The sequence below is a fragment of the Bemisia tabaci genome, chromosome 4, assembly GCF_918797505.1.
Source record: "Bemisia tabaci chromosome 4, PGI_BMITA_v3".
Lineage (NCBI taxonomy): Eukaryota > Metazoa > Arthropoda > Insecta > Hemiptera > Aleyrodidae > Bemisia > Bemisia tabaci.
In genome coordinates this window covers 62,439,631-62,459,156 of record NC_092796.1, presented here as the reverse complement: position 1 = coordinate 62,459,156, position 19,526 = coordinate 62,439,631, and the positions used below count along the sequence as shown (strand labels likewise).

The 19,526-nt window shown below is 35.7% G+C and overlaps 1 protein-coding gene across 5 annotated transcripts in view; it reads left to right on the top strand.

The window, feature by feature from the left end:
• Positions 1–19,526, top strand: part of Rbcn-3A (rabconnectin-3 alpha) — a gene marked incomplete at its 5' end in the record, with an annotated part of 103,277 nt that overhangs the window by 79,686 nt on the left and 4,065 nt on the right. For 2 of the 5 annotated variants that reach the window (XM_072300232.1, XM_072300231.1), the window contains 12 exon segments: positions 46–304; positions 1,596–1,794; positions 2,722–2,962; positions 3,694–3,818; positions 4,431–4,575; positions 8,101–8,172; positions 9,961–10,044; positions 14,368–14,428; positions 15,211–15,419; positions 16,889–17,033; positions 17,865–18,082; positions 18,732–18,948. In XM_072300232.1, the coding sequence (XP_072156333.1) occupies positions 46–304; positions 1,596–1,794; positions 2,722–2,962; positions 3,694–3,818; positions 4,431–4,575; positions 8,101–8,172; positions 9,961–10,044; positions 14,368–14,428; positions 15,211–15,419; positions 16,889–17,033; positions 17,865–18,082; positions 18,732–18,938 (1,965 nt within the window). 5 annotated transcript variants of the gene reach the window in all.

The window sequence follows — 19,526 nt, the reverse complement described above, 5'->3', positions numbered from 1 at the left end:
TTATCTTTTTTACACTCATTTTATTGCCGATAACATTTTTTGCAGCCGTGTCTCTCGCAAGACGCTCAAGATGTAGACTATGACTCAGCAGATAGCGCTGTTTCAGACGTTTCGGATGACGAAGATGAGGAAGATGTATTTGAAGGCAATGATCTGGGTTCACGCAGCAATAAGAAGGTTAAAGAAAATACTGAACACTCAAATCCGTGGAGTCATGCCTGGTACATTATGCGCTATGCTGTGGTCAAATTGGCTCAGTTGCAACTACAGAGTTTCTTGAATATCGCTGGAATAGAATTGCAAGGTAATCGCAACATAGTACAAGGAATTTAAATTGATCATAGCTTTATGTCAAATGTTTTTTTTTTGCAATCTTCTTTGAATAACACATTGTATAGACCAGATTTCATGTAACAGATGCACGTTAATGATGAAAGAAAATGAGCTTTCTCAGAACACTTTTTGAAACTTTTGGTCTCTTCCGTATTCATTTATATTTTTCAATCTAATTTGGAATTTTTCTATTATAATCAGTCAGTTAATGATGTTTTTTATATATCGCTGTAAATCTGCAAAATAAATTATCTTACTATATTATAAAATCGTAAGCCCTAAAATTGTCGAGATCTGTTCCGCGCTGTCCTGAAGTTACCGTTAGGACGAGAGTATGGAAATTTTACAGAGTTGTGACAACTTCTGTGCTGTAGCATGGCGCGATCTCTTATTTTTGAATTTTTCATTTTTAGCAGAGTTATTGCAAAAAATCTGCAAATCTATTTTTGCCTATTTCGTGACTAATATTGATCCTATGAACTTGAAATTCGTCATGATGAAGGGGCGAGCTGAAATGGTTATACTGAAGCTTTTTGTCCATAAAATGTTTACAATTGGTTGAGTTATTGAGAAAAATCTAAAAAATTCACCTCGTCTATGTCAAGGTGCACAGAGTATAACATTGAATTCTCAACATAGACCTTTCTACCCACTGATGCAGCTTTATACGCCTACATGCACCTCGAAGCCCGATTTTTCAAATTTTCATCCACACGAGAGTAATTGCCTTTTTTCCAAATTTGCGAAATTGGGACAAATAATGTGGTTGTCAGATTGCGCAGAAATAACACGGATTCTCTATAAAGACACATGAGCGTTTTCGATATTTTTTGGGACAGACGGCAGCGTCCTAAAAGACCCATAAAACTCTTGCGCGATAGTTTACAAGCCGAGAGGGTCGCGGTCGCCCGAGCCCGACCCCTTGGGTGACGTAAGTCCTGCTATGCATGTATTCTTATGGGTCTCGGGGCTCATATCTGAATGCACATAGTTCCGTTTGGCAGAAATACGTCCAATTCTACAGCAGTCAATTTTAACTACGTGACGACTGATCAAAAGTCAACCATCCAGAGTCAGCTGGAACTCATTTCACAAAAAAAAAAAAAAAAAAAACTTGGGGGCCCAGATGGTTCATGTCTTCAGTCCTACCCTCTCAGTTCTTGAAACAAATTTACGACCTGGGGGTTGGGTCGCGGAGCAGCCAGTGGGCGCAGCCCCCTAGTTAACATAAACTTTTATTAATTCTGATTTTTCTCTTGCAGAGTTACCCGTAAGCAGCCCGCTAATTCACGGTGTCTTGCGAGTGGTGGCGCACTGGCAAGAGATCCTCAAAGATGAAGTAGAACATCGTGGCCCTCCACCCGTTGATTACATTCCTGGCTGCTATGTCGAGCAGTCTGCCCCAGGGCCAGCTGTTAACAAGTACAAATCCCTCCTAGAGAAAGACAACACACCCTTTCAGTAAGTTTAACACCAACGAGCTAATGAGTCATACCCATTACTAGAGAATAGCTTTTTTTTCTCATCTTTTTCATGAATATACCTATCTTTTCCTTTGTATCCACCATAATTCATTACTTTTTATTTAAATCTTAAAATTTATACTTGCGATGGTGGAGTCTTTTATAGTGCAAAAATGGAACTTACTGTCTAATAGATTCAATGGAAGTGTATCATTATATTTTATTCTTAATTGGTTTTTTGGCTTCAATAAATCCTCTAGACATATGCCATCAAAATCAACAAAAGCTACTAATGCCTCCGTTGAAGGCAATCAGAGTGACACTGGACTGACTCAGGCGTCTTTTTGAGAGTAATCCACTTAGCTTGCTCTCAATGTATATCTATTTCCTTTTAAAATCCAATTTTCGGCTTCAAGATGTGTTTTGCAGAATATTTTGGTTGATATTTTGGTCACACTATCCAAGAATTTCATACTTACAATAAAATTTGAGAAAAAATGCTCTTATTCAGACAATTTAATTATTTAATTGAGTGACATGACAATACATAGAAGGCAAGTGAGAGCAAACTAGATAGAATATACTTGGCCGTCAAAAGCATTGTTGGCATGTCATAACCACGGAAAAAGCTCTTTTAGAGTTTTAAGGAGATTATTTTTGGAAGGAAATATCTGGAGTATGATTCCAATCCACTTGAACTTGATTCTTTTTTTTGCTCAAGAGAAAAAATGAAACCAGTATTTACACATTATTTGCTCAATATCTGGCTGTTGATTTATCACCCCTGTAGATTCACCTTGCGTTCGACCACTGGCAAAGGGCATTATGCAAATGTGATTACGATTACTCACAGCTGTTCGAAAAATGTTTAAAAATTTAAAATTGCTTATGATATCGGGTTAAACTCGGCTTTTTTTTTTCTTAGTCCTCGTCACTGGACAGCGGCTCCCGCCCGGCGTTTGTGGACGTTTCTGGTGCGTCAAGAAGCAGTTCAAGATATGTTTATCCGCTACATATTTGGAAAACGACAAATGACCACTGGCTCTATCGTGGGTGACAATTCTGATGACAAGACTTCCGAATCCGGAACTACTAACAATCCTCCTGAGCTCGTTCGGATTATTCACAAAGAGCAGGACTCAATATCAGCGTTCTGTCTCAATCAGGTAAAGAATGACATTGTTGATCGCTTATGAACAGGAATTTAATTTTTAGAATTTTTTATTCTCCAGTCTTGTCTGACAAGTGTAATCTTCTCGTTTCCAAGAAGTTTTCCCTATCCAGTGCCAGTAACAGAAGTACTTTTAAAGTTTTCATAGTCGCTAACAATACATTCAAAATATTTGAGTTTACTCAATTGTTCAAATTTGTCGCTTCTTCTGTTTAATGTTTGTAAATTAGAAGAAAATATACTGAAGAATCTTGTCAAGACGTGGCTCATTTTTTTTTTTTTTTTTTTTTTTTTGGATCGAAAATTTTTTCATTTTTAAAATAAATCAAGTTTTAGTAATTTAAATCTAGAAAAGTTGTGTGCCAAAATCTGCAAGTTTAAGCAAAGTACCTGTCATGAGAACGAGCTTCTCATTAAATCAGGCCTTTGAATCTAAGTGAGAAAAACATTGTTCATCAGTTTCAATTGATTGTGACATCCGAAATTTTTTGGTTTCTATCTGGACTTTTCAGCATAGTTTGAAAATTCCTTCTGTCACCAAAAAAATTGAGAGTCCTTTAAAATGTTGCAAGGAAAGGTTCCTGTATTTAAGGCAGATTTTCTTGTCTCAAGGAACTAAACTGAAGCTCAGTGCAATTTTATCACGTAAAAGTATGGAACTTTGTTGCATTGTTCAATCACTTTCAACCCTCCTTGTCTCTCCTCAATCCATGGATTTTCTTGTAGATCGATGGTGGAATGTTAGCTCTGGCAACACTTCGGGAGGTCCAGGAAATCGATATCTCATTATTATTAGAATCTCCATCCTGGCTGGAAGATGAATGTGAATTTGACATTATCAATTTAAACAAGTAAGCAATAATATTTAATGGAATTTAAATAAGATTCGGTGTATTTGTTGAAGAAATTAAGGATGCAGATTGGCTTTAGAGGTCAAGATAGAAGTTGAAGGAATCATTCCATCATATAAGATTTGAATCTCTCCTTGATCCTGATTGATCTTTAATTCGTTACCGGGAGTTCCTAAGATGGTTGAACTCAGCTTTTACCTATCTCAGTTTGAGGCTTTGCAGCCCCCCTGTCATAATATTTTTTTCCTGTAACTGGGAAATGAATCATCACAATTTCTTGAAAGTTCCCTTGATTTCTCCTCTCTAATAGTAAATTATTGTATGAAACTTGCTAGCATTTAAATTAATTTGTCTTTGCCTGAAAAAATAAAATATGTAGGTGCAAAAACTTTGAAATGCCTCATTAAATATTAAGCATCAGTTCACATTATTAGGGCTGAAAATTCTTAAACCTGGTTTTCCATCGAAACCTCAAATTTTTAATTGAGTTGCTGCAGTTCACACAGCATCTAAAAATTGATTTTTGCTGTAATTATTTCTTCAAACCTGCCGAAATCTCTCAGCTGGTAAATATTATTGTTACTTACTCAAAACTTCATTTATACGTTGCAGGGAACCAGAATCACTTCCTGCCAGTAGCTTCTTAGTTATACAAACTGCCCAGGACAAAATTTCCCAAGTTTCACCAAACAGCATTCACTCCAACTCAAGTCCACAAACAGGTCTCGGAGGTCAAACAGGAAGAGGGGCCTCAGTGGTGAGAAAAATTTTCTTATCCTACACTCTAATCATTTCTAAAAATTTTCCATTTCATTGTTAATCCCAGCCCCTCCCCCAGTCATTTGTTTGCCAATTACTTGGGTTTGAATTGTCATAAAACCAATATTCCCCCATTAGTCCTTAATATTTGTTTAATTCGTCCTATTTATTTCATATTTTAGGGTGTTTGCTAGTCAGGGGATTTTATTTCTGGTGTTAGTTGTTCGTCTGGAATGATTGATGACTCTGGAATCTTGGAAGAACGGTGAATGGATTAATGTGTATTGATTTTATAATTATGGTTTGGAGACTGTTTGATCAGAGAGGGTTACTCACATGTGTTTTATTTGTAGTTAGTTCTCGGTATCAAGTTGGGATGGTTGATGAATTGCAAATTTCAAAGTATAGAGAAACGAAAATAAGTTTTGTAACTCGTTGGAGGACATCCTTCTCAATGGCTTGGAGCCGTATAATATTACCAGCTGTCACCGTGCTGTCATAATTAATCACTAACCCCAATCACAGCTTGGCTGATTGTTATAATTGAACTAATCTTTTCTTCATACACTTTCAGCCTTCAAATTGTGTTGTTTGTCTTGAAGCAAGTCTTTTATAAAAAGCCGACTCAAGCTCTTTCAAACCAAATACATTTGGCCAAAATATTAGATTTTTACTTTAATTGTTAGCGGGCTACAACAAATCTGAGGAGGTTTTTAGCTTCATTTCAATTTAGTTCAGCAAGACTGTGATCTGCTGAGAAAGCCTAATTTTGACTGCGGAGGAAGTCTGTAATAAGTCTTTTTAAAAGTAAGTAAAGTTCTCTTGAGAGAGTAAAGTATTCTTGAGGATTATCTTTATGAAGTATTTCAAAGAAAGAAAGCGTAAAATTGATAAATCTTTCAATTTAAGTTGGGTTTATTTTGATAATTATATTGATCGAATTAGTGATCTAGGCTCGGCATTTTTTACCCCTTGATGAAAAATGTCTCTTTGAGAAGAAAGATAGGTATATTTTCCTGAGTTTAAGACATTACTCCCACAAAAATTACAAGTTTTAGGTTATTTTACCACAAAAATTTATTCAAGAGTATATGTTCCTGCAACTTCAATACCTCAAGCATCTCAAATAGGATAGAAAAATTAGTGATTAATGCATGGATAACTTCACGCAATTAGCACTGCTCTTCTAAGCTCTTTTATATTTTAACAAACCTTTTTGCATTCTGGCAAGTCAGTTCTTAAACAAACACCCACTCTTGCATGGCAAAATAGCCACTTTTCAATACCTTCTATTCCCATTCAACTTCTAAAATCAGGTCAAATGCTAGTGGGCTTGATTTTTATTTTAGCAAATAAAACAAAACGCTGCAACAGATGTTTTGTACCGTTTTCTTTGATGTTCTCTGTTTACCATGCAATATCAGAGTTTGAATCAACAGTAATGAAATTATTTTGAGCCTATTAGGCATGATGGGGAATTAGCTTGAAAAAATCATATTACCTCATTCCAAAATACTTGATTAGTCAAGCTCACGATATTTTTTACAATTTTTTCCTGGTATGGGGAAGTGTAGTAGAGTAAATTTAAAAGTAAGAAAATTTACTTCTTTGTGACATCACAGGAGGGCACCTCCGATTTAAATACTTCAGGAAAATAGATCATTCAATTATTCTGTCCAATATAGAAACTGATGATATCATCTTGTTCAGTTCACTCAATAATTTCTGTTTATAAACAGAATTCATCAAAGTTCAAACACTTGTAAATTCTTCATCGTTAGGTTTATTTCCTCAGTAAAGTCAAATCTCGAAGGCTCTTTCACTTCAAGAATTCTGGGAGCAAACGCAGAGAAGTCTGTACATACATATATTACGAAGAGTGAAAAAATAAATAATTGTATTTGTTCTGTAAATATCTGTGTAGCGATATTTCTAAAGGAAAAATTTACCTTGTAATTTTTTTTTTTTTGCACTTAATGAAAAAATTGCCTTTTTTTAGAATTTCCTTTGCCTTATTGACGAGAAGTTTAAAATACCCCTGTACATTAGTAGAGGTTTACTGGCTCTTGGTAAATTTTGATCAAAGGCAAGGCCAAACAATTCGGTGATTTGGTCCAGTCGGAGGTGATATGTTTCATTGCTCATTGAACATGGCAATTGTTATGCGTTTTTGCCAGGTTCCTAAAATTCAGGTTGCAACAAAAGGTAAAGTGAAGTATTGCAATGAAGCATAGACTTTGTCCAACCCAACTTAGGCTAATCTGCTACTTATTGCTGCAAGTTGTAATCACAAGGTTCCCAAAGCAACTTGAGATATTTTTTCCAGGCCCAACACGCTCAAATTTCATTCCAAGTTGTTTGCTCAAATTTTCTTAACAGTTACTAACTGAAAAATCAGGAATTTTGAAAAAAAAAAATCCCCCAAAAATTCTGATGGTTTGCTTCTCATAACTTTTCATCTTCGGTTTTATAAACAATACCTGTCATTTAATTCCCATCGAGTCTCTCCTAAAATTTTTAATGCCCAGTGAATTTCACTATATTACTTAGGGTTTTATCAGTTCGAAAAATGTTGCTTGCTTATAGTAGAAAAAATTTAGTAAAAACACAGTGCTTTGGACCTTAAGGCCTTAAAACCAGCTCATTTCCAATTCTGAGATGTACTGCAAAAAAAATCAGGTCCTATATTCAGTTATATCTTGATTGATATGAACTTCGTGAAAATTAAAGTTTCAATGTTTCAAAGTTTCAAAGTTAAGTAAATTCTGCGATAAAAAACTTCTTCTACTAGCCTATCACGCACTGGTCGAGTCTCATATAAATTACTGTATCAATACTTGGTCATGTGCGAGTAATAAACAGATAGAGAAAATCTTTATTCTCCAAAAAAAATCAATCAGAACCATTCTGAAACTGAAGCAAGATACATCATGCCGAGAACACTTCATAAAAAATGAGATATTAACATTACCGGCCAAAATAATTATGAGTCACTTAAAATTACTGGCTAAAAGGCTGAAGGGAGATAAGGCAGAGACACATGGGTATGACACAAGATATCACCAATTTAGCAGTTTATCAAAGAACGACGCATACCTCACAAAGGCATGGAAATTCTTTGATAAATTGCCAAATATTATACAGGAAAGCATATATAGACCAACATTCGGTAAGCTGGCCACAAGGCATTTGATTGCAAAATGCCCGTACTCAATCAATGAATTTTTGAATGTCAATGAATGAATTTAAGACGATTTGTATGTAAATATGTTTATACCTATCAGTACCTTTATTTAGAAAATGACGTTTTTGTGAAGCCAAATGTGCAAAAAGCAAAAGAATAAATAAAATAAATAAAATAAACAATGCACTTAAATACAGGAAATTCCAAACAGAGGCACGACCATCTGTACATAAATGAAAAAATTAACTTCCTCCGTAACATCACTTTAACTCATCACATTTTTCTGTAGTCCACTCCACCGAACTTATCAGCGCTTTTCTTTTGTTTGTCGTTGTGAAGGGTCATCGTTTGTCTCTTGGGGATGCAAGCGGAATTAAAGGGTCAAAAAGTACCCAAAAGAGTGTCCCAGTGGTAAGAGTCTGACTAATTTTGGCGTTTCGTGTGTGTGCATTTTTATTTTTTCTCTCCGATTTCGTGTATTTATTTGGTCGGTGAAGGTGACCATTACTCGTCCTGCTTTTGTGTACGGTCTTGTTTTTTTTCCTTCTCCTAGTAGATTTTGAGTTTCAATTTTTCTTTAAGTTTAGTGTTTTTATGTGATTTCTAATGCAGTAAGTTCCTTCTGTCTTACTTTCTTTTTGAGGAAATGGTGTTAGTCAATATTTTTTTCTCTTTTTTGGGTTCGAATATTTTCAAACTATGCAAATTAATATCCAAGGACAAGTTTTCAACATGTACTCTTGGAACTCGCCTTTCATGTGACTAAATGCTTTTACAGTCTTTTATCTCTGTTTGTATGAAAAGTTTTTTTTTTTTTTTTTTTTTTTTTTTTTTTTTTTTTTTGACAATAGTTCTAACAACATCATTTATTTGATTTCCATTATGGCAACTCTCCCTAAAACCTGGACAGACTAATCATCGTGGGAGGACGGTCCAATCTGTATATTTTCTCGAAACAGAGCGCCTGTGGTATTATCTCCAAAAAAATTGTTACGAAAAATATTTCGGGTATTCAAAATATCATAACTACCTCATCTTTTTCCCAATGTATCTGCCAAGAGTCCCATATCTGCATACCTGAGAGAGCTGTTTTTCGCGACCTTTTTCTATCTTCAGTTGCTACTTCATCACTTGACATCAAGTTGTCATAAAAGCGAAGAGTTTTACTTATCAGATTATTCTTTTCAGTCTTTGTTTTTGTATTTTTTAATGAATCTGCGTCTACTATTACTTTTTTGATCTCCTCGTCAGAGTTTTATTTACAATTATTAGCAGAGAATTCTTTCCTATTTATAAACGACATCAGTTTTGTATTTCATTGAAGTGGTTTCGTGGGAACTCTAAGCTCACAATTTTAGTGTTCTCATATTTTACTCTATATTCCAGTGACAAAATAATAGTCTTTATTTTTGTCTATATGCACAGAAGCTTCACAAAAAATGCCATTGTATGTTTGCACAACAAATATATATAACTTTACAATCCCATTTTTTGAAAATAAATTTAACTTAATTTACAAAGGAATCAAATTGCCAAATGTTACTTGACTGAAAATTCATTTAGAGTGCACTTTTTTTCATTGCTATCAAAGGAATTTGAACTTTGAAGAGCGCATAGCAGAGTTAATTTTATTCGTGATACTACGAACTGATCCTTCTAATCAATAACTTATTTCTATGTATATGTCAGATAAAATATCTCTATCCTTAAACTTAACCGCAATTTTATTTTTTCATTTATTACTATTTAGTTACTTTCTTTCATTAAATGAATCTTGACTGTCTATTTTTTTGTAAAGTCAAAAAAAAATTAAATTTCAGTCGTAGGAATTATAATGTTCCCACTCTCTTCAGAATTGTGTGCGTTTGATATGATTGTCAATAAAAGTAATGTTCCATTTCAAGTGCCCTCTGGTTCATACTGGTTAAATTCTAAATTTATCTTTCTCTCCATAAATATATTTTATGAATCCGATTCTGGAGAAATTCAAAATGTTCAAAAAGCAACTTTTTTCACCTGAGCTTTAACACATGCTTAACCCTTCTCTCTGCCAAGAGTAGCTTCAAAGCACTAAAGTGTTAGGAAATAAGGGTCAGAACATTTTTAGTGTTAGGCCTCAGAAATACGTACAATTCGCACCTGTGTTTTTCTCAAGTGAACTTGTCTTCTCTCTTTCTGTGCAATGCTTGCGTGTGTTAGATGAAAGGACTCACCTTTCCCGGTTCGCACGACCCGCGCTTCTGCCAGTTCGTAATTGATCGCAGCAAACACTTGCTCAAACCGGTGAGAGTCTCTTACATCATTCTTCAATCCTTCATCGGCTCCTTTCCCCATCCATTTGCACGCTACTGCCTCCTCCCTCATTTCTCAACTGGTCTGAAGCAAAACTGAATATATGGGTTGGGTTATGTAGTTTTACTCAAATTTTCAGGTAGCGCTGACTTGCTTGTGAAAATCAAGATCTGCAGCTTTTTCCTCACTGGTGATAACAAAAAAATTAGTCAAGTCTGCTGTCTCTCGAGCCATGACAACCCTGTCTTACTCGAGCCATGACAACCCTGTCTTACTCGAGCCATGACAACCCTGTCTTACTCGAGCCATGACAACCCTGTCTTACTCGAGCCATGACAACCCTGTCTTACTTTTTTATGTCTTCATGAACCTCTCTTGCATCCTTTATTTATTCCTTTCATCCTTTGATTTTAGCAGAATCGGCTCTACGACCTTACTTTACCTTGTTTTCCTCAATGGATTGTTTTCTACTCTGTAAGAACTCTGTCTTTGTTGATGACTCGATCCCAAATCACACCTATTTTTGTCATCATCTTAAGCACACCTTCCTGCTTGTTCATTGTTCTTTGCTCACAATATTTGCAATTTATGTCAACCCAGCAACTACCTCTAGTTTTGAATGCAAAAATCTACAATGTTAGTCCTTCCTGGAGAAAATTTAGTCGATGCTTTTTGTTCATTTCTGCCTAGGTGGATCAGATTATGTAGCTGATTATCCTATTATGCTAGTCAATTTTTTAGCCTGATAGCTCCTTGCTAAACCATTTTTTACTTTCTTGTACAAGGAGAAAATTATTAAGGTAATTTGTTACAGCCTTATAGGCTTTAGACAACCATTTGCAGTGCTGTTTTATCTTGTGGTACAAGTATACCCTTTTTGTTGGAATCAGCTCGAGGTGAAGATTTGCACTTGTTCTTCATTCTTGTGACTAAGGAATCAATGCTTATCGTGAACTTTCAGCATCTGAACACCATCTCATTGTAGTCTCGGTTAATCCATCAAAAATATTTTCTATCAACTTTTCACCGGATTCACTCTCATTGTGCGATCCAGTACGGTTGAATGTTGTCCTGGCTTGTTACTTCATCCATCCTTTGTTATTTTTCTCCTACCAAGGCCTATGTAAATGAGCAAAGCTCTGTCATGTGTGTTTTACACCAAGCAAGCGAGAGCTGACAGGAATATTGTATTGGCTCCTGTAAAAACGTCCAATGTCCATTTCACTTTCTCAGAATTGCAGTAGTTTGTTTCGCCTGAAACTGATTAAAAAATTGTATATTTATAGTAAACTCCTAATCATATTTGTTCTAAAATAATCATGCAGCATTTCTGCTGCCTTAAACCAATTTTTGTTCAGGACTTGCAGTGTAATTGTGCAAAGTCTAAAAATTTCTGATTCACTGCATGGGACATCAAAATTTTTTTGCAGGAGCTGATTAAATGGATCTTCCATTCGTAGAGAAATAATTTTTTTCTTCTTGTGCTTTTTTTTATATGCTCAATGTCGGATGAATCCTCTTTTCCCTTTTAGTCGAGTTTCCCCTGTGTTTGTTGCCTAGGAGTACTCCAAAAAAAGTGTAAATTTTTCAGTTGGTAACCCTATGTATTAGCCCGTTGTGCATTTCTCAGTTTTCCAATCGTAACACTCATAGACTTTATTTTTAAGGTTAGCATGCCGTTGTTCAGCTCTATCTTCCCTTAGTTAAGTTCTACCTTATTGATTTTCTAGTCATGGGCCCCCACTCAGGTTGACTCTCTCTCGCCCATATAGTCCCTAGTTCCGTAGGATAATGCTGTATCACAGAATTTGGGTAAAAAGACTGGCTCTTGTCACTCAAGTGACATGGGCCCTGAATCAAAAGTATCTTTAATGTTTATTAAATCCTGCATCAAATCATTTCAGAGTTTTTTTTTACCTTTTGTACAGTGCTTTAAGTCTGTCTGCTTGTCAGCGTGTGTAACCTGTGTTTTCTTCTCAGTATTTAAAATGTTTTCGTTTTTAGTTGAATCGCTCACAGTCTATTTCTCTCCTCCTTCATTCATTTAGAATGATGTTCTTTGTCATTTTTTGTTTTGATTTTCTGTAGCTTCGTGTCTTACTTTTTTTCCAATTTCGACACATGCTGTTTTCAAAGTTTGAACAGATCTTCACTTTTACTTTTCAAAAAACCTCTGCAATGCAGAACACTTAAGAACAAAGAAAGAAGAATGAATGAATAACAAAACTACGTTTCAAATCCACGTCACTACTTAGGATGCATATTGACGGTGAAACTACTGGATCATGTATCTCGTTTACGGTGTTTAAATATCTTCGCTCCCATTTTATTTTTCAAGGAGAAGGACTCAATATCATTCCTTGAAATTTTCACAGATGAGAAGTACAAATGTACAGAGAAGAATGATCACTGAAGTTTTCTAGAATTAACGTCGAGTGGTTTTCCATTTAAAGAAAAAAGCATGACAAGAAGTCTGTAACGGTCCAAACTGAGGTATGTGATCTGGTAGTTTCACAGCTGATATTGTTTCCACAGTAAATGAGAATTTGTAAATTGAAATTATGTATAATTGAAGAGAGTTTTTAATGTTGTGTTGTCGCACATTCAAAGCGTGATGATGAATCCCTGTTGGAAATTGAAACACATACACATCAGGTGTATAGGCCTCATATGATATGCTGTAATGTTAGATCAGTGAGGGACGCCATGTGCTTTTAACTTTCTTTTTTTCTCCTTGCGCATGCAGGCCATTCAATAATTGCTCAGTGTGTATGTTACAGCATGTAAAGTCTAGGGAAAAAGGAGACTATCTGTTAACATATTTGTCACAATCATAAACATGTATTTTCATTTTTTTAATGACTGAGAAAACATGGAACATCACGAAGAGAAACTGTGAATTCTTCTAATTTATGCATTGATCTCGGAAAAAATGATTCTTGCTAAATCTGATCTTGGTTATTCTGGTGGGAAAAAAGGTGTATTATGAATGACCAAAAACATTATCACTGACACATTTAATTCGAGCAGGATTGTTGGAATTGGATACTGGCGGTATTGTGCAAAATAAAATGTTTTATTTCAATGATATTTTTTTTTTTTTTTTAAATTCTCTTGCATTTTGGAACTTAATGATCTGAAAAGAATAAAAGCATAGCTTTTGTTTTCAATATTTTATTCAATTTAGTTTGCACTGAATGTACTTAGAAATTTGGCTGAAGTATCGCTTTATATTTTAGAGTATTTCATAGATTTTTTCGTGCTTTGACTTTATATCTGTGAGAATAGGTTTTTGGAGACCCTCGTTCAAGAATCTGAATCATATTCTCTTTCTTGACGTCTCCTTGAGCCCTCTGCAGTGAAATAAAGTGAATGTTCTTAATCTACCATGTGGTCAGACACTACATACCTACTTTCTTCACTTTTGTGTCATTTAAGCCAATGCTAGCATGATGTAAAAAAGTTGTAAAAGCTTCTGTAACGTGGCTCCCTCCTCTTTAAGTGTCTGCATCTCTGCATCTTGAGAAGATATTACCATCGCCCATTCCCTAAAATTCATAGCATACCATAGAAAACCCATGATAGTACAAGGAGTGGTACAGCTGTACAATTTTTATGACAATGTGGTAACTTTTATATTCAGTTTCCTCGTAATAATCAGGAATGTACAAAACGATTCCTTATTTCTATTCAGTCTTTGTTGTACGTTAATAGCACTCTTATTGTACAATTTTATATTTCTGTTCACCAGCTTTGTTAAAACGAGAATTGTGATGTGCATTTCTTCTTTTACTCACAATTTCTGATGTCAGTGAAGAAAAAAAGAAAGGAAAAATTAACAGAAACCCAGCTAAAAATCCTACATGTAATGATGAAATTGTATAAAACAATTCTGGTCTATACTACTGTGCTTTTTCATTGCATCATTAAAAATGACATAATTTTCAACTGGTGCCTGTTATATTGTGAATGGTACTTACCCTGAATGGATAAAGCTAAAACACGCTACTGAGTTTTGGAAATATCAAGGTGTATTATTCTGTACCTGTATGTATTTATGCTCTTTGATGCTGGTGCTTACAGCTTCCTGAAAAATAAGGACTTAATAATAATACTCACAAAAAAGTGAGTATCATCTGATACAACCCGATAAAAGAGGAAAGAGAAACATAAATAAGGACTTATTTTATTTTGTCGCAGCAATTAAATCAGTTTTAGGTTCTGCATACTTTATACCTTATAAATTATTTTCCCTCCAACTTTTTAAACATAATCTATGACTTCTCTCACTAAATAATGCCTTTAATTTTCCAGGTTTTGAAACACCGTGTGGACAATGTTCGTAGAATGAGTGCTCATCCTCTTCTGCCGCTGTGTAAGTCCATCTAACCGCCATATCCTAAAATGAATTTGTTTTATTTTTCCTCAGCCAATTTTTCTCTCTTATTGTGCCATGAATTAGATTCAGCTTAAAGTTTCAGTATGTAGAGAAATTAAACTCATACATGAAGTCTCATGAAACATAAAATTAGCAATAATGATGCTCTTGAAGATAACCAAAATAACAGTTGTACCCATTTGTTGACACATCATACATCATGGTATGTACAGCGAATTCACTGTAGTGAAATTGACAGATTTATGATTTAGTAGCAATGTGTCTAGTTTTTCTCTCACAACTGATTTGAAAGGTCACTGAATTAATGAGTTTGATGTAGATACTCTTGTTTTCAATGTATTGAAATTATTGATTTTATATCGATGGCTGAATGTGAAAAATGCTTATTTCAATTGTAACACTTGAAAATCTCCCATCATGTTTTATTTCCATTAAGAAAATCTAATTGATTGTTTCCTTGCAATTTTGTGCGATTTTTCAGGATGAGTGGAGAAAATTCACCAAAAAATTCAATGGAAACTGTCGGTCAGTTTAACTTTATATGACTAGGCATCAAGCTTAAGTGTTTTTTTGGCTACTGTGGTTCTTTTTTCATATTTTCTAAGGAGGGTGTGAGGAAGCACTCAAATAGAGTCCATGTGAGGTCCATATTTGGGCCCCTCCTCCAACAAAAACTTCACTCTACATTTTAGACGACTTTTTTATAGTTTTGTTGATTTATTAACCAGTTTTATCATTTAGATGTTTTTTGTCTGTAGATTTGACGGGGTCTCAAGATGGTTCTGTGCAAATGTGGGAGTGGCGACACACACAACCGGTCGCTGTTCCGCGACCAGCAGGTACCTTTGCTAAAGTAACGCGGGTTCGTTTCTCTCAACATGGCAACAAGTTTGGAGTGGCAGATGGTGATGGTAACCTCAGTTTATGGCAGGTCGGCCTCGCATCTAATGCCAGCAGACCTTTCTTTGTAAGTTTGGATGAACTTTGGTGGTTACACTTACATGGTTTTTTAAATTAATAACCAAAAGTCCTCAAAATTTTTAATGATCAAATTCATAGAAATCATAAATGAGAGACTACTGGAATAAATTTCGACTGTCCGCTTTCAATGAATGTTTGGTCAAATGAGTTAAAAGAGTTGTATTTGTCACTTTATTTTTTATTTTCTGTACGGAATGTCAAGTTGGGAATTGACTAAGTTTTTCATGAACGTCATTAGTCAAATCTTTAAACCTAGTTTCCAAATTATGTCCACACTAAAACCTTACAAACTTAGGACATCCACATATCCAATACCCTACGAATTTTAAAGTATGCGTACTTGCTAAAAACTGCGAACTTTAGATGTCCACGAGATGCATAGTCTACAAATTTTCATGGTCTTGACATTCACAACAATCGCAACCAAGCTGTTCACCCCACACTTAATCGTGTACAATATCCTAACACTAGGGGGCTGCGCCCCCTGGCCGCCACGCGGCCCAACTCTCTGAAGGCGCTCCGCGCTATCAATGGGCCGCTTCGCGGCCCTATTTTTAGCCTCTTATTAATGTTGGTTTTATTTTTCCCTTAAAAAATTGTGATATGAGGTATACTTTACTTTCGGAATGAAATGATTTTTGTTTTTGATGAAAAAAGAAAAAAAAATTTTTGAAGTCAAAAGGACGCGTTTTGCAATGACTGATTAATGAAACATTGCAGTAAAACAACAAATTATGAAAATCAGGTCATAACTAAGTAGCTGAGGAGTCAGGAATCGAACCCACATCTTGAGACATGCGGGTACTTCCGATGTCATAGACGACTCGGCCACCGCTCATCTTGAAGTGATCAAGGCGAATCTTGTGTTGATAAGTAGAGCTGATCTAGAGGCTACTCAGCCACTGCGCAGCCTCCTCGGCCACTGCGCAACCTTCTGCGCATAGCGGTAGCAGGCGCGGGTCATTCTGTAAATTCGCCTACTTTTATAACTTGATTGTAAAAAAACCGGGGTCTTATTTCCAAAATCTGATTAGACGGCTCATCTAGAGCCTATCACCCATCGATAACCGCAAAAATCATGGAAATCGGCCTGGTAGAATGCTCAAATGAACTATGACAAAGAACACAAATTTACATTGTTTAAATGGGAAAATTCGCAACTTTACCACGTAATATAAAAAAACTTGGGTCATATTTTGAAAATCTTAATAGAGTTGGCTCATCTAGAGACAATGGCCCGTTGATAGCTGCAAAAATCATGAAAACCGGCCCGGTAGACCGTAGAACGCTGGAACTAAGCGTTACCAGTTACGCAAAATTAGGAGGTCTCGGAGCTTATAGTATAGATAGACCTGAAAATGGTCTGAAATGGTCCAGTTTATCAATTCAAATTACCCCTTGGTGTGTTGCAATAGTTTTTAACCGTTCCCTTATAAAATTTCCTGTTTTCTTTAGACTTACCAGTGCCATAATAAAGTGACAACAGACTTCGTTTTCCTTGGATCGTGTAGTTTGGTCGCAACCGCCGGACATTCATCTGATGGCCGCAGTGTTTGTCTTTGGGATTCTCTCTTACCGCAGAAGAAGGCATTAGTTACAGGTATTTTAATTTTAGGCTTTAATAATCTAATATTATTGAAATCGATGAGAAATGTTCAATTATTTAATTTTTTTTTTCTAGTCATAACTTATCCATTGAAATATTATTTTAATTGAACAGTCTCTGTTGAAAACTCTTGTCATCATTTTTTCCCGGTTTGATGAAAATATTTATCCTAATGCATTTGCATCTGACAACCAAGATTTATTTGCCTGTGATTGGTACATACATACAAGTCGCTTTTACAGCACGCCAGGGCGCTTTGAGACACCTAATTGCCATCCTTGTCTATCGACCCAGAAGTCATCTGGTAAATTGCATTCTGTAATTTCATCCTAAATTATGCCTGTGGATGGTAACATAAATAAAATGTAACATGACTGGGAATTTAGAACGTTTTTAACGTATATATGTAACGTCTTAAAGTATATATTCTTTGTTAATTCCTCGGTCGTTTTTAACCACTATTTATCTAGGCAAGTTCATGAGATTTTGCATCTACTTTGATAAAAATGTAATGCTAAATTTTGAATTTTTCGAGCCACCCCTTCCTTTTGTAATGCTTTTGTGACCATCCTTTAACACCCCAAAACAAAATTGTGTATCGCTCTCCTTGACAACCCCCCCCCCCCTTCCAGAGGGTCACATGTTTTATGAATAGCCCCTGAGTGCATACTGAGCAATGGACATTATTCTTACAGTCATGAGGAACATGTTTGCCTCCACCATCTGCAAATGAGTTAAACAGCGTCGAATCAACAAAATAGATCTGGTTACACTCAGCAGAACATCTTTTTATCTAACCCTTAATGATGATTTTCTTTTTTTCAGCATTTCTGTGCCATGATCAAGGTGCCTCCAGTGTTGTGTTTGCTCCTCAACACCAACTTTTAATTTCCGCTGGCAAGAAAGGAGATGTCTGCATAATCGATTTACGACAGCGGCAGATCAGACACAAGTTCCAGGCACATGATTCACCTGTTAAGTGCCTTGCGTTAGATCCCAGCGAGGAGTTTTTTACAACTGGCTCAGCGGACGGTGACATAAAAGTAAGGCTTGAAATATTCCTCCCTCTACTTTGTTTAAGCTTTTAAAAGTAAGCTGAAATCCGCGCTAGTCACAAAGAACAAGGAAACTTCAATTATAGAACAATAGTGGCAAAGCCGAACATTTTTCTTGAAGGAATCTCGTATTCAAAATTCTTTTTTGGGCAGGGGAAGAAAGAGGTAGGGGTGTAAAAGTGATAAATTCCTAAAAATCAGGCAATCATGTATTTGTCTTAAAAATGACTCCTGGGGGGGGGGGGGGGGATAATTTAAAATCAAAGAGTGCTGTGATGACCAATATTTGAAGTTTCAGGGTTTTAAACCTGTACAAACTGATTTTGGTACGCTCCAGTGAGTGTCTGTATATGTGATGTTTTGAGGTAGAGGAAAAGTACAAAATTACAATACTCGTCTTCTGACATTGTTCCTCTTACATTTTTTTGGCATTTTTCAGCTTGGAAAAACCAGAACTCTCCCTTCTCCCTTCGAGCGATGGCAGCATCTCAATTATTTTTTCATTTGAAATTATAGGCCTTTCTCTTGCGGTCGGTCATTTGTCCAATCAAATTTTGAGCTTTAATTTTGCCAGTGCAAGCTATTCAATAACCCTCTAATTTTCCAGTGTAATTGTCTCATGATAATTTTGATTCAGGTATGGGGCTTATCAATGCATCATCAACTCTACAATTTCGTCGGTGAGCATGCTCGGTCAAGCTTTTTCAAGAACATTGGTCAAGGTGTCACTCAAATTCATGTTGATGCTGCAGCTCGACTCTTTTCTTGTGGGGCAGATGGTTCCATGAAGGTGCGAGAGCTTCCTGTCGCCGATCGGGATCTCATCGTCCACTCAGTCTTCTAAATCAAAAAAGGTATGTAGACTCTCCTACTCTCTAATCAAATTAAGATCTACTATGAGTTCAAATAAACTGATCGTGTTGTGTCTAGTAAATGGTACTTCTTTTCAAGACAAAGATCCTAGTCTTTTTCCTCATTTTACCTGACATCAGCGATGCTCAGGCTCATTTTCGTGGAATTGGCCCCAATAAGGCTTTATATGAAAGTTTGTTCATTGGTCTACTTGGTTTCTTTTGTTTGAAAAAGTTTTCTACAAACTTTTGTACTGTTTTAGTCACTTGCTGTTCATTGTGCAGCTGATCTTGTTTGTGTGACCATGTCATTTGCAAAATGAACTCTTTCCTACTTTTTTACTACCTTTATTGAGATGTAATAATACATCGATGGCGTAAGTCCGCAATCACATATCTTGTTTGGGGTGTCTATAAGTCTCCGCCTCTATGTTATTTTTTCAAAGGAGATCAAATTGTCATCATTCCTTGAAGTTTTTGCAGAACATTTCTCGCACAGAGAAGAAAAATCACTGCAGTTTTAAAGAATTGCCGTTGAGTAGTTTTCTGTTTAAAAAATAAAGTATAACAGGAATTCTGTG